The 16,481-nt window shown below is 39.1% G+C and overlaps 1 protein-coding gene and 1 long non-coding RNA gene across 4 annotated transcripts in view; one reads left to right on the top strand and one right to left on the bottom strand.

The window, feature by feature from the left end:
- stk32a (serine/threonine kinase 32A) overlaps nt 1-16,481 on the top strand; it is a 77,715-nt gene that overhangs the window by 14,252 nt on the left and 46,982 nt on the right. For all 3 annotated transcript variants that reach the window (XM_042430368.1, XM_042430369.1, XM_042430370.1), the window contains 2 exons: nt 2,943-2,998; nt 6,402-6,553. In XM_042430368.1, coding sequence (XP_042286302.1) covers nt 2,943-2,998; nt 6,402-6,553 — 208 coding nt within the window. The remainder of the gene's footprint in view (nt 1-2,942; nt 2,999-6,401; nt 6,554-16,481) is intronic.
- Nucleotides 3,144-16,481, bottom strand: part of LOC121909737 — a 62,097-nt gene continuing 48,759 nt past the window's right edge. The window contains exon 3 of the long non-coding RNA XR_006099509.1: nt 3,144-5,989. This is a non-coding gene — a long non-coding RNA (uncharacterized LOC121909737). The remainder of the gene's footprint in view (nt 5,990-16,481) is intronic.

Here is a 16,481-nt window from a genome sequence, read left to right as displayed (position 1 = left end):
GACAGTGTAAGAAATTTAAGACCAAAGTCTCACAACGTGACTGCCGCTACGACCCACGTCTACAAACAAAACCAATCAGAATACGACATTAAATGACACAGAATACACTGGCCGGCATGACATTTTGTAAGTGTAGTTTTTGAATGAAGTTTAGGGGCATAACATATTTGTTCTTCATAATACATTCATAGCACACAAAAGCAAAAAACGATGGAGGTAAAATGAAAAAAACTTCAGAGCAGCGCAGATGGATGATGTGAGCTGATGACATGCCTCATATTAGTATTGTGCAGTTTGACACAGATTGCATAAGCATCTTGCACAATGTGTCATGCAATAAACGATTGTTGTTACACATTATAAAGGCGCCTTCAGACATCAATCAAATCACTATTTTATGATCATGAGGTTGTATGTCAAAATCAGCATAAATACAGGTTAATGATAACATCTCCACTGTGTGATCGGCTTTATTGACATTTAAAATAAGAGGATTAGAGGCAACAGAAAGTTGTCTTCTTAACTTTACTGCCACACAAACACACGTGTGAAGACGTCCACTAATGTAGTATAAATGGAACCAGTATATGAAGGCCTTCAGTGTGAACAGTGGGCTGGAACAAAGAAAAAAATATGCATTATTAAAATTTAGCCGGCTTAGTTTGGACATACTCAGACAGACAACTTGTGGCAGACAGAAAAAAAAAGGCAAACAGACGGTATAGTACAGTGACACAGAGAGCATGAGAGACTCAAAACTGAACAAGTGTGATTACTTCAATCCAAACTGATTAACATGCGCCAGTCAAATTCAAATTGACTAGCAGACGAGTTGCTCAGTCAGATGATTTTCTCAGTGAGTTTAAGCTGTGGAAAGGGCTATGAATGTGTCAATTCCCCTCATGTACAGATTTCAATCATTACACGCTCTGTTACTTATGTGTCCATCATTTAACACAGCAGCACATTAAACCATTCAAAGTTCTGCTGGTGTAATATGACAGTCTCCATCTCCATGCAATTCTCTCATTCGGAGCTGTTATGTCTCTCTCTTTCCCACTCTCTCTCCCTTTGTATGACTCTCTCCCTGCGATTACAGAGCTCGGCCCCTCCCACCCACGACCACAGCTGTCTCTCTGAAAAACCCATCAGAGTAGAATCTCCAAGTGGCTTAGCAGGAAAATGACTATGTTTATCTGCAGTGTGTGTCTGTGTGTATGTTGAAGTCCCCCTCCACTCCAAAAATATGTTTTTCTTCTTGTTCCTGCAGTTGAATGTTTGAGCTTCACTGTGCTGAATGATGTATGTGCAGAGTTTGACACTAGAAGGCTGTTTTTACATTCAGCTGCTGAAAGCGGAAATTTCTTTGTGCTCATTGAAAATCAGATTTTAAGGGGTAGGTCTACGAGTATGATTTGTGACATCACAACTAGTTTTGAAGTCAATCTTAGTCCAGTATTCAATTCACACAAATGTGATGTGGAAACTTGAAGCCTCCAGTGCACACTGAGAATGGACTTTTCAGTGAACAAAGAGACATTTTGTGTCCAGCTGTTAAACTTCTGAGATTAAATATATTTACATATTTATAGATCTGGAATTTTTAATGAGGAAAAAGGAGTAGAAGTCCTTTTATGGATTTAATTGTGGTAATTATACTTTTTTTTTATAGAAAAAAACATATCAGACACACATTATTGTTTCAAGCAGAGTATTTTTGTATTGTATTGTCGTCTTTGTATGTCTGGAGGGGATCTTTACACAGAAGCGACTGTATGTTTGTGTAAATGTGGGCCTCATATGGTCCCTATCAAAGTAGATTGTGTAAACACTCCAACACAGATAGTGTGTGAGGAGGAAGTGGCAGTGATACGTGACTAACAGAGCATAACATTAACTGTCACATCCAATACATCCAGAGACTGAAGGCAGAGAGTGTGTGCGTGTGTGTGTGCACGCACATGCTGTGCTGTTGCAAGACAAGCAGGTAATCTTTTAAGTCAGCACTATATGTCAGATATACGTGTGTATGTTTGAAAAAGATGGTAAATGTATTGGGAATATATGTGTGTGTGTGTGTGTGTGTGTGTGTGTGTGTGTGTGGTCAGATGAGGTGGGAGAGTGGGCAGCAGCTGTTCCATCCTCTGGGAAACAGCAGAGAGGGGAAACCTTCTACCCTGGTTGTCATGGCAGCAAGAAACAAACAGCCCCATCCGGTTCCAATTGGCGATAAATGTTGCTGGTAAATGGATGAGAGTGAGATAGGGAGTTAAGCTCTGGTTCAGGTCATGTGTGTGTTGAGTGAGACCATATTCAGTAAGTGGTGTGCAGAGGGGAGGATGATAGAAAGGTTGGGAGGATACTGAGACTCAAAACAAAAAATACAGTGTGTCCTATTTTTAGTGGAAAAACATGCAACGTTCAAAAAGTACATCTTAGTGCGAAAGCTTATTTCAGTTCTCCGCCATATAATGTCAGTGACCACTGGTTGCCCTGGAGACCTCCATCTGCTTCAGCTTGACAGTCACATTGTTCAAATGAGCTCAAAACAATCGTCACAGTAAAGCTACTGTAGCTGCACTGACACTGAACATTCATCTCTTTCCATCTCTAATGATGAATGTGTGTCGGTTTGTAGTTTGATGTAGTTTCACCATTTTGAAAACAAATGTAATTTGATTTCAATATAAGTGTGTATCTACTTGTAATGTATTTTCATAAGGTGTATGTTTCCCTCTATAGTAGCAAGCACATACAGTTCATGAAGTTCAAAGCTGAAACCAATAACTTTTCTACGACAGATTATGTGACAGAGCATCTAGTATCTTGGTATTTTATTATAATAACAACAATCTAATTTTTAAAAAATGGATTTTGGGTTTTAATTTCTGTTTTGTATCTCATATAAATTTACTGAGATTTTCTTCTCTTCTTTCCCACAGTCAATTTTGACCACTTCCAGATCCTGAGGGCAATAGGAAAAGGAAGCTTTGGAAAAGTAAGTCCATGTTTCCCAGAGTGTTTGTGTGTATTCAGATTGGAGGAAAAAAAGATGTACCCATGCTAAATTGGAATAATGTTACAGTATATTTCAGCTTCATGACAGATAACTTTATTAATCCCAAGAGGGGAAGCAAGTTTATTTTCCCACACAAACAAATATATAACAAAGAAAGTCAAACAGTCACAACAAAGGAGACATATAAAAGACATACTAACACTACAATACTAGCACTGACACACTAACACATACTCCAAGAGTAGTGTCGATCAGGAGGACGCCAACAGTAGCTAGTAAGTTAAAGGACAAAAAATGTGTGTACAATTGATCCACTAATAAAAGTTAAATTATTAGAGAAGCACCTAAAAATTAGACCATTAAAAATAGGAAATATATATTAAACAAAACCTTTAAAAGCCCAAGGTATTATCTTCACATTGTTTGCTTTGTCTGACCAACTCTCCAAAACCTAAAGATATTCAGTTTTCTATCACATTATACAATAAAAAGCAGTAAATCCTTACAATGTAAAAGATGGATCTAGGGAAAATTTGGCAATTCTGCTTGAAAAATAACTTAGCTGCAGATTATTTTTCTATCGATCGACAAATTCATGAATTGAACAATCGTTTCAGCTCTACGTGATCCCCCTTTATTTCCTTGAATAGGGCTGTTAACATTAGGCACAACACATCAATATAAATAACATCCCACCTCTCCTCTCTCTCTGTCAGTAGAGTATTATGATCTGCAGTCTACTAAAGCCTTCCTGTTTAATTTGCTCAAGATCAACCAGCAGCTCTCCAGAAACAAATCAGCGGTGGTAGCAGTCATGCTCCCTCTTGCTTTTAAGTCATACAGTGCAAAGTAATTCACATCAGCATTTACAGTACATGCAAACACATATAGAGAAACTTATGTGCACATGTATACACACAACACGTGAGCACACAGCATCAACATTCTGTCCAACAACAGATAAGCAGTCTAATCACAGTAGATGGCAAGCTGTTCAATGGGAGGAGTGATGCGATCAGGGTTTGGCTGATTAACTGTGCCAGCTGGTCTACAGATCACTCTCTTAGATAGCAGTAATCACTGTGCTTGTAGCACAGACAAGCACAACTACAAATAAATATAGGGTATTACACCGATGCATATTGAAAATATTGTCTATACTTTGACACATTGTCAAAAAGGTGGTAATCACACACAGTTTGATATATACATGAAATGACAGCTACCCAGACTGCACCAGGTGTTATATTCTGCATTTCGCTGCATCAAATAAAGCTATTTATTCCCACTGATCTAAGTACACAGACAATGCAGTTTGGAAGCATTTTCATTCAATTTTGAAGGAAACATCTACATTCCCTGCTGACGTACCCACAATTCTAATGAATGCTAACACAATGTTTCCCATCTCTAAACTGCAAAACATACTGGTGTGAAAAGTCTAACGTCTTAAGAGAGGATTAAATTCATGATCACAGTGATTAAAGAAAAGCCCTAGTTTCCTTTCCAACCTTCTGAGATAGACAACATTTTTGGCTATTGCAGTGAAGCTACTAATACACCATGTGTCCATGTGTCACACGTAATAAAGCTTTAGGGAAATATGTACAAATGGTGGAACATGCACTACTGTATTGCAACATCTTGTACATATGTACAAAATGGTTATCTTGTACATAGTGTACAAAATGTTGGACTCCTTGTATTCCAGGCTGTTGATTGAATTTGCCCGTTAGTCCTAATTTGTTGACAGCTGTTAACCATTCCTCCAGTTCTTGGTTTGTCACAGAAAAGCAGCGTCCTGTAGAGTGTGGTAGAAGGTTTTTCTGAGACTCTTTATGGGTTTCTTTGTAACCAATGGGATTCGGCTACCTTCAAGAGAGAAGTGGAACCGGTCAATCACCTTCCCTCTCTTCAGTACTAAGGACCTGGATTTTGCTGGCTTGAAACACATCTGAGCCCAAGTAATTACCCTCTCCAAGCCGGAAAGGATCTATCTGCTTCCTGGGACTAACATTGTTGTTACTGTCAGGTGCATCCAGTGATGATCTCTTTCTCCAGTCAGTGCCACTCACATGTGATTGGCCCAGAAGTGAACCTAAGATTAATGTTATCATAGTAATCCAAGATGAGGTCCTTGATGTTACTTGGGACATGATACCATTCCAATACCATCCACTAGTTTATGGGGCATGGAACCATATGCATTGGTCCAGCCATTGTACTGCCAGGTCCCCTTCTGATGGTTGTCTATATCCTCTTTTGAGCATGCAAGGTGGCTTCTACACTTCTGGCCAAACACTTGTTTAGTAAACCCAAAGGGATTTGCTTGGAAAGCAGTGTGTTTCCTGGTTCTCTCTTTAGTCTGCTTCTTGTGCCACTCTGCTCCACAGAGAGTCATACGTTTCTTCCTAAAGATGCCGCTGAGTTGCTTTCCTAGGTCCACCCTCATCTGCTAGTCATGTGCTATTCCAAGGAGGCCTGCCTGGGCTTTTGATTGGGGATTTGAGAGTTCTCCTGTTCTCACAAATGTGATTCGGTGTCTTGGTAGTTGGAGATGCTTTATGTTATGTATTGATGGTGCTGCTGGGCAGACCATTGTACACAGACTGGATGAGAGAATTGATGTGGAAGGTTCAGCCTTCCACAACCAAGACCATGAGATCTTGCAGTCCATCGCCTGTTCCCATCTTGTCCATGCACCCTACTGCCGCATCCCCACCATCTGGCTTGCACACAGCTCCACAAACCTGGCTCTCACTTCCTTCTGGACCAAATCCCACCTCTCTTTGCCCTTGGCTTTGTTGTAGTTGGTTGTTGGAATTCTGCCTAAACCTGCTTGGCCAACTGCCACAGATCCCACCAGCACTCTGTGACACAGCCGAGATTTGCCTGGTCCACTACCTCACGTACCCTTCACTTCCTTCCAGTCCTCACCTCAATGCCAGCCTGGGAGACCTCAGTGTTTCACTGTGTCAAAAAGATACAGATGTTTTTTTTTTTAAATATGGTGAAACGATACATCTCACAACTTTGTTGAGGCATTTTTAAAAGTTAAATGATTAGCATCTGATAAGGGGACACTACACAGTTTTTGCCATATGTCATGCAACATAACTAACCAATAACCATATTGAACAAAACATTATGAATGATGATTCAAAATTACAGGATGCTGCCCAAGAGGGATGACAATATCATGCTCTTTATGATATTGGCACTGAGAATTACTTAATTTGTATGGACGATAAGTTATCTGTTTAAACTTTGCAGAGTCATTTTTGTAAAGCCTCGCAAGTACTATAACATACACACCAACAAATACATTCAGATTGTTTTGACCATAGCAGTGAATGAATTTACCCTTCTGTGATCTTCTCAGGTCTGCATTGTGCAGAAGAAGGACACTAAGAAGATGTATGCCATGAAGTACATGAACAAGCTAAAATGCGTGGAGCGGAACGAAGTAAGGAATGTCTTGAAAGAGCTGCAGATCATGCAGAACCTTGAGCATCCTTTCCTGGTCAACTTCTGGTAAGCCGACAGTCTTTAGAGAAGTATTTGCATGTGTAGTTGTATCAATTACATCTGTAAAGTTTCATTTGAATAACCTTGGGTTACTTATTGTAGAGTTTTTAAAAAATGCTTCTGAATACTTTTTGATTTTGAATGTACTCAATGTTAAATTAAATGTTGAGTAATGCATGTACAACACGCTACTGTGTGAAATCTTCTTGAGTACATGATGAATGATTTCATTGATTTGACTTCAGCAAGTCATCTTGGCTTGTGTTTCATACTCGTCATTACCATCAGCCATAAGAACCATTTGAATGATTTTGTAGTGCATTCTGTGTCACCCAGTTGATTTTTACAGTGATTGTATCCTATCCATTAAATCAGCGAATGCATGGACACAGAGAGAGAGCATCACCCATTAAAAAAGCCTTCCTAACAGTCCTCAACTGAGTCTGCAGGCTTATGCAGAAAGGTGTTGACCACTGAAGAACACTCACAAGCCTCCATTCATGTTGTCTCACCCAGTGAAGTTGCTAAAAGGAAAATGTAGTTTGCTCACTGATCCATGCTCAACTTTTATGGGTATGACTCTCTTGGCAGCATCTCCTTTGGCTCATCGCATATGGGGTTGAGGAAGTCTTTCCCTCAACACTGTATAAGCCCATTCCAACTGTGAGTGCTAATCTAAGATGACTCGTCAGGTACTTTTAAGCAACTCATTCATCATAATTTGAAAGTCGGAGCTTATTGAGCACCAGGAATTATACTTTGAGTTGCTTGGCTTGTTAAGTTTCTGTCTGAAAGGCATCATTAATTCTTGATAAGCACTCCCACTCTGCGATTTTTGAGAGGAAGCCACCCTGATTTCTGTCATGCAGAAATGCAGAGAAGAGGGGAGGACTGGCATATCTGACCAAAGGCAATAACTGCCACAGTCCCTGCAGTCCAGTTTTCAAAATCAAGGAACTTTATTTCTATTATTATTTATTACTCCTGACTTACAGGTTTAGTACTTAGGCAGTTCCATCTAAAACACACAATATTTAAACTCAGTTTGAAGTGATATTCTGAACACTTTAAGTACATAATTTGAGTATTGTGTCACCATCGCTCCCCAGGTAGCTTTTTTTCCTTTCACCTTTTGTTCTCTGTCCCACTTTTCCTTTCTTCACCCCCTTCCCTTTTCTCCCATTTCAATTCCACATCTTTTCGAAAGCACCCCACTACTTGGCAGAATGAATAGCTGTCTTTTAATTACTAATTTGACAGAAACAAAGCGTAAGTCCTCCCATGGTGGGAATGAATGAGAAGGGACTACAGCGCAGTACAAGAGAGGAAAGGACAGTAAGGTGCAGGGAGAAGGGAGAAGGGAGAATAGCCACAGAGTAGAGAGAGGGAGGAGGAAGAGAAGTAAAACAACAGAGGAGGTAGGAACAGGAACAGAGAGAAGTGCAGTGTACAGACTCATCAGACAATCAATGCCAGTGCTTGCTTTCTTGCTTGATTGCATGCTGTGTTGGACAAAGAAAAAAGGTTGGAAGTTAATGCTTTTGGCAGCTTAAACCCCCCCGGGTGGGGGTGATTTCCTCTAGAGATGTGCTTGGGTCAGCGCTGTGCCCACTCGCCCACTCTCTCTCCTGCTCTGTCTCTCTTGCTGTGTTGAGTTGGCGCAAGTTATGATTGTCCTGAGGTTAGCGCTCAAGGTCGAGGACGGAGAGAGATTATCTGCAGGCATATGAACTGCACTGAGCCAGCCACATGCAGAAAAGTAGGCTTTATTTTTCTCTGTCCCCTGGCCTGTCCTCTCATTATCATCCTTTGTCCTCGTTTTATTCACCTCCTCCGCATCTTCTCTCGCATTCCAATTTTTTCAACCCCTCCTCTCCACCACCTGCTTCACTCCCTTTTTTTCTCCTCTCGCTGTCACTGCACTTACGAGTGGGCATGACCTCAGGTGTCTGTGCACCGCATGCAGCCAAGCAATAATACACTTAGAAGACAGGAGCGAAGAAAAAAAGTATCTCAGCTTTTATACTTCTAAACAAGTCATATTCCCTCCATGCATAGTCTTATTACAGAACATAGATTTTGAAAACTCATAACCTCTGGCATTAAATATATGGTATGGTCAGTTTATTGATGTGCCAGCACCAGAGGGGCAGCCCATTGTGCCTGCGTTGCACCAAGTTCCACTGTGTAACTGGAGCCCTTATTGGCACTGCACTGCTTTGACACAAAGGCCGAAGATACACTCATACTGTATCAGACAGATGGAGGGAGAGATGGCAACCAGTATCAGATGCAGCTGAAATCAGCTTTCAGTCTTGCTGCCTCTTTAACTGTGGATTCTGCAGTTGATTTGTTTGTTGATGGAGGAAATGTCACAGAGGAAGAACTCCTTGAAACTCTGCTGGTTGTTTGGTGTGACGAATGTTGAGCACAGGATGTGTAATGCGTTCTCTGTGAGCAACACATTTGTCTAGTGTGTCAAGCAGAGAGCTAACAGTAGTGCAGTATTATTTTACCACACTGCACTCTTGAGTTGTTGACTAATTTTTATATTCCAGAACTGTTATTAGAATGGCATCTAAGAAAGAACTGTTTTGAGGGAAACAACTATATTTTCATGCATTTCCATGTTAACAGATAAATTGTGAAATTGCAATTATATGTGGAATGTTGTGAGTACCCCAGACCTATTGTTTCCTGTTACTCTCTTATTTATTTCAAACATGTTAAAATAACAAAATAAAACAAAACAAAAAACAAAAATAACAGCAAACTTTCAGTGAGCAACACAAATAACCTCTCAATGTTCAAAAAGGGAAGGGATGAAGTAAAGAACTTATTTAACTAACTAATTTTTAAAGATTTGTTTAAACTTACTTAATGTTCTACATATTTTCATTTCTTCACTACAGTTGTTCCACAGATTAACTCCCTTTGTTGTGATACAATGAAGTTTTGCATTTGTCCTCAATAATTGTTTTTTGAACATACATATTCCTCTGAAAACATATTTACCTTCTCTCATTTGAAACAAACTTTGGATACTGTTTGGTAACTGCTGATTTTTTACTCTGTACATGATCTGAATAGTTTTGAAGTCAACCAGGTCCTTAAATTTTAGTGCATTTAGTTTGATGAAGAGTGGGTTTGTTGGTTCTCTGTAAGTGGTTTTCTTTATGAATCTTATGGCTCTTTTTTGAAGGATGAAGATTGGATCTGTGTTTGTTTTGTATGTGTTACCCCACACTTCCACACAGTAGGTAATGTATGGGAGTATGAAGGAACAGTACAAGGTATATATTGACTTCACAAATAAACCTGCTTTTGACAAAGTTTATAGCACACTGCATTACATGACATCACATATGACAAATACTGCTATGATGTAATATGCTATTGTAAGTAATTGCGTAACTATCAAGGACAAGAAGTACAGTAACAAAAGTCTGATACATTGTGGAGTAAAAGCATCATTTGCTTCAGGGAGTCCCTCTTGCTCTGTTATTATGTAATCTTACTAATGCTTTGCATTTCTATGCAGAGCAAGACATCATTCAGTGTTATTCCCCTTTCAAGTGCATTTTTCTTCAGAAAACCAAACAAATGACATAACGTCCCACAAAAGCAATGCCATTCTAAAATTAAAAAAATAAAAAAGAATCCAAGAGAAGTATTCCTCCAAGCATCCAGTAATAAAAGGTTGAATACACCAGATACAGTACAATGTATCATACAGACACTGATCAGCCTTAGTGACAGTCTGCGTGGGTTCAGGATACATTCTGAATGAATGGAATAAGCTAAGATAAGCTTAATGCCTGACTCCAATATTACAAGTAAGCAATAGTAGGATCTGCTTGTGCCGAAGGTACAAACTGTATCTGCAAAATGTGCAGATTACAACTTCATTTTACCTTTAACACTGCAGGCATAGCCAAACACTAGAAAGCAGCATGTCAGCATGTGAAGCATTTGACATTGTGTCAAGGTGAAATGGTGAAATAAGAACAAGAAAACAACATGATCAAGTACTGCTATAAAGTCTAAATGTTACTTTGGTAGAAGTGAAAATGTAAGTGGAAAGACCTACTCTAAAGTACAGAAATAAGACTTAGATATATGGAGTTTTACTGTATTCTACATGTAAGATTATTAATTTCTCGTAAGCTGTTTCATAAGGGATGAGTGAATGCATTTTTGCACATGTTTGCTTCCATGTATGTGTGCTCAGGAAGCGTCAGACACCCACTGATGGGAGCTGTCATTCAAAGAGGGTGTTGGGAGATGGGGTACAAGGAAGGTCGGAGGGCTGTTGGCATCGATCCAACATGTCACAGTCTGAGTGGTTGGCCAGCCATGTCGGTTTCAGCAAGAGGCTGTGGTCAGTTGGTGGATATGTGTGGAAATGTGAGTGTGTGTGTGTATGTGTGGGTAGTATGTATGATAAATCACTGAGACTGCATTACCTTGTGCTGAACAATGAAGTCTTGATTAGCCATTAAATACCAGGATTCACTAATGTGGATTTTCTGCTCTGGACATTACATAGATTGATGTAAATGAACAGAAATCATTCTACTGTCAGGTTGAGCAGCAGGACGCAATTGCAGAGACCAGCATGCAGAGATTGCAGGGTAGACGAAAACCTTTAATATTGAGGTGGACAGGACAGGACAGGGCAAAACAGAACAAGCTGAACAAAACAAACGATCCAACAAAGGCTCAACTCACAACCAGACCTTAAATATAGACTTAAGTAATCAGGGAATGAGAACAGGTGACGAGACACAAGGGCAGGCTGGGAGTGATTGGCTGAGGGAAACACAGGAAGCAGGGCAAGGCTGAGGAGACTGATACAGGGCAGGTGTGGGGAAGACACAGAGCAAGGCTAACGAGGGTGATGCAGGGCAGATGAGGAGGAGCACATGAACACACAAGGGAAACACAGCAACAAAACCAAAACCCAGAAAACACAAAACTCCAAATACAACCCACACCAACCCGCCATGAACCCAAACCCAAGTACACAACACGCCAGGCCCAACAACAAAAGTCAGTCCAAACCCACCACCCAAATACAAGAAGAAAACCCACATGACCAGAGGGACTAAACAGAAGTGCAAACCAGGAAACCCCAAAGAACACAAAAACACAAAGAGACCAAAAAACACACAAAGTCCAGGCAGGGTGCGACATCTACAGTTTAGACTGACATCACAAAAGGTGTTCAGGTTATGAATGATGGGTTACTGTGAGGGATAAACAAGTCCTTCATATAAGGAGTCTGACATTATTTCATTTAGTGAATGGGCACAAGTGATATTCTTTTTCCAGAGAGGGGATAAGTCTAGGAATATTGCCAATATTGTCACTGCCTTTACACAGAGAAACAGTCTTTATTTAAGCATGTACTGTACTATAATGTAGTGAAAATGTGTAATTTTTTTTGCAGAATATTGCAATAACATCTGTCTTGCTTGTTTAAATAGCTTCTTAAAACAGGAATTATTTTTGTGTCTGAAATATTTTATTTCTGTAAGAAACAGAAACTTATTGCAATTTGGAAATTGCAGCAGCTGTAGTATTATTTTGATGGACCGCGGGGCCTTATATATCATATCTATTACTTTTGACAGTGAGGAGAGAAGTCTTTTTGTAAGGACATGTTAGCCATTAGCTTCTGAGCCCCTGTGGGTCCTGGAGACTTCCATTACTGAAAGTGGCCTGGGGGCTTCTGCCTCTAAAAGCTCCATGCAGGATGCTCTCCCACCAGACTGACTGCCTGGAGGCCACAAAGAGGTCACATTGAAATGCATGTGTAGCAGAGCAGGGACAGATACTGAAAGAGAGACATAATGAAACAGAGCAAGGGGGACAGCTAGAGGACAAGAAGAACTGAGAGAAAGGACAAAAGAGAACAAGCAAGCTACAGAAAAATCAGGCTTGATGTCAGGGAGGCTAATGAAAAGTCTACACCATTTCAACAAAATGTACAGGTGCTAATCTACAGTCTGACTGGTGTTCCCTACTCTCTACCCAAAATGCTGGTTGAGGCATCAAGCAACAGCTGCTAATGGATGCTCAAGAACTTGTTCTTTCTGTTCTGTTGCTGTATGTCTCTTCACGGCCCCTTGCATCTGCAAAATAAAAATGAGACTATTGTGAAAGTGAAAAAAGAAGAAAAAAAAACTCAATAGCAGGATGATTATTTTCCACTCCGAACGTGTACATCTGTTGCCATGTCTTTCGTTCTTTCTTATTTTTTATGATCATTATTTTTTGCATGTTATATTGTTTGTTATGTTAGTTATAAGGTTCATGGAAATGAGTGTTTTACAATGCTACTATCATTGTAAAACAGCCCATAAAATCCTCACAAAACCTCACAATTGAATTCTGAACACTAAGAAATGTAACCTCATACACTTTCATGTTTTATTTAGTTTAGTTGTGCAAATTACATGCTATCATATGTTATTAATCTGGGTGTCAATTTTTAATTGGATAATACTTAACAGTTATGATATGTGTTAAAAGAAAAGTGAATAACATGGATAGAAGTGTAAATTGGAATACTTGGTGACTGTGATGGCACTATTTTTCTACATCACCTCTGACTTGTTACAGAGCATCAGATTCAACAGTAGCAGGGGAGAGGTTAGTTCTTAACTATTGCAAACGATTGCTTTTTGTATTTTCTACATAAAACTAAGAACACCTATGCACATCGTCAACATCGAGCGGAGTCCTCTAACTGTAGTCATATATGTTGTCATATTAACAGTAACGGGTAACTTTTGTAACCCAGTGCTTACTTGTGACGAACAGCTTAATGAGTACCATTTGTAATTCATTTTGACAGCGGTGGCAGCAGGCCACTGGAGACTTCATTCATATTCAGACACCTTTTAAATACTGTGTCCGCATGTCAGAGAGGGAGAGCAAGAGAGCAGACTCATATTTTATCAGATATTGGCCTTTTATTGTCAAAGGAGACCAATTTACACTCTAAGTAGAGTGGAGATGTTGCTGAAAAAGCATAAAATAGAAAGCTCAGTTAGCACCTGGTCAGCCAGTCCCAAAGGGAGGTTGTTGATTTGCACCCATAATACCAAACACTAACATACTGTATGTATAGCACAAGAAATTTTTAATAAGTGCACTAATGTGACACTTACACTCAGATAGTGAACTGCTGAAACTGAGAAAAAGAACTTAGTTGATGACTTTGTGTATGTGTCTACAGAATACAAATTTCAACTATGTACTGTATGTGTGTGTGTGTTTTTATTTGTTTACATGTCTGCTTGCCTAGGCCTTTGTCTGTGGGTGTATAGGATCTATTGAGGAATTTCAAAAACAAACTTTCAGTTGCTTTCACTGGATCTTAAATAAATAGCTGGCTCACACAGCAGGCTGCTGGGTGGCTGTAACTAGCTATGTCTAGGTATACATTTGTATGTGTACTGTAGGTGTTTCACTATGTGTATTACTGTGCCAGGCTGTCAAACTTCTTAATGGCGGCTTTTTTTCTGAGCAACCATGTAAGCGATTGCAGTGAGTCAGTCAGTCTTGTTTGCTTAAAAGTCAGAACAACTTCCCCCCAACGAGAATGTCCAAGTCCTTTCACTTTTTACCACCTTGGCTTTCTGATAGAAGGACCTGTGGGACAGAAAACATGGAAACCTCAGCCAAGCATGAGAGCTGGTTTTCTACTCGATTAAACTGGTTTCAAAGAGGATTCAAGCGTACTATCGATCGCCTTGATGGACTTGCTGTCTGTCCTTAACACAAACCCAACCTCCTCACCAATTGTGAATATTCATCCAGAAATTACATATGTTAAAATACCACATATTGATATTTGTTTTGGATTTTTCTGTCAACTGATATTATAACCAGTTGATGGAAACTGTTATATCAGATTTTCTTCTCTTAAACATCAGTAACAGATGGGATTTCCAAAGCGTTAAAGTGTAAAGGTTAAATCATATTTAAGGATTAAATTACAGCTGATAAAATTGAAGATTACGACAGTAGAAGATCATCTCTCACTGTACAGTGTATATATTATAGCACATAAATAAATAAACAGTTTTACTGGTAGAAGCCAGTGTTCCTCTGCCAAGAAAAGAGCAATTAAGAGTCTCATTTGTGTCTCCTAAATACTTGTGACAGCAGCCTCTTAGATTAATTTTCACCTTAACTAACTCTGCTCGGTTGAAGGTATTTACACTCTCTATATGTGTGTGCGTGTGTGAGGTAGAGAGACACTGATGTAGACTGAAGGCAGGAGAGAAACAGGCCGGGAAAGAGAAGGAGAAAGAGAGCGATAAAGAGAGTTAATCAGGTGATTCATAGAGAGTAAAATGGAGTCCATCCAGCAAACACAGACTGCTGCCTTGCTCACAGTTTAAATCACATGAAAGCTTGTTTTTCCTGTCTTGGTTTACAGTTTTCTGCTAGTCTTGTTTTTAGCCTTGGCTATCAAATTTTAGGTCATGGATTTCTCTCAAAGCTTTGATTTTTTTTTCTCCCCCAGAATATTCTCTCTAATGGCCGTAAAAGCACGTCGATTTTACAGTCAATGTTATTTCTGTTTTAAAATGAAAGCTTCAAACTAATAACGAGTCTCCCAAACTCTTCAGAGAAATTCCAGCATTTCAGAATTTGTGCTTGTTTCGTCCTTCACATATCCATGCACGCACACAGAATACAGAGTGGGAGCATTGTGGGTAATTTGGGAGGGATGTTTTGACCTTCTGTGAACTCAGTCAGAGACATGTTGGTCTCAGAAACTACAAATCCTGCATCAAAGTGAAGCATTGCTTTGATATTTAAGAGAATGTGATGTTAATATGATGCCTATTTGATCTGTGTTTCGTCTCTCTATGCCAGACTAAAGTGTCACATCATTTTCCAGCACTTTCCCTCTCTCTCATATGCATGCACACACACAAACACACAAACACACACATTAATCCACTCTATCGCTTCTGTTATCTCTCCCTTACATCTAATGGTAGCAGCTGTAACTTTGATTTTTTTATTTTTTCAGATTCATGTCCCCTCTTCTCAGAATATGAGGCTTTTAAGCAATTTTGTCATTTTCGCTAAAAATACAACATGCAATAATTCCCATATCACCACATTACTAGTCATTTAAAATGTATTAACATTTTCTGTGGAGTTATTATCAATCTTACATGTTAAAGGCACAATTGAAAATAAAAGAATAGGTTCAGTCTCCAAATCTTACTGTCTGACTGTTCCATAAGGTTCCACTTGTGATCCAATTAGTGCTTAGAATAAACACAGGAGTACCAATCAAGAACTGCCCGTTTACTGTTTCAATTCACTGTTCATTGCCGGGTGGATGAGCTGCTGAGCATATGATGAAACAGCAGATCATTTCAGAATTTTTATACATTTCAAAACTGATGATGGTATAATTTTTAATATTCAATTTTAACGATGACTATGCAAATTTAATATGATGAAATGAAGTGAAAGGAACATGTAACCTTGCAGTTCCATGTATGTATTGACTTTTAGATGGTATTAGAAGCATTACAAGGGTCTATTGGCAATCAAAGTTCTAGAAAAAAAAAAAAACTTTTAAAAATTTGATAAGATTTTAATAGATGTCAGTCATTTTGGCCAAAAAGAGAAAATTGTCCCTGGACAGGATATTATTCTTGCTATGCAGGAGCCAAAGACTTTGAAGCACAACATCTCAAAAGCAAACAGCACAGATTGAAGCTTATTGTTGACATTGTTTTGAAGATAATACTTATTTCTCTCACTTATTTGGTGGTAGTATATTTTTATATGCTTTATACATGGCTTGTATCATGCAATGCTATAATCAATCAGATCATTACATTTTAACGTTATCAATTTTATCATGGAATTTGGTGATAATTAATATGGT

This window comes from Thunnus maccoyii, chromosome 13 (assembly GCF_910596095.1).
Source record: "Thunnus maccoyii chromosome 13, fThuMac1.1, whole genome shotgun sequence".
In the NCBI taxonomy this organism is placed as follows: domain Eukaryota; kingdom Metazoa; phylum Chordata; class Actinopteri; order Scombriformes; family Scombridae; genus Thunnus; species Thunnus maccoyii.
This window is presented reverse-complemented; position numbering and strand designations above follow the sequence as displayed.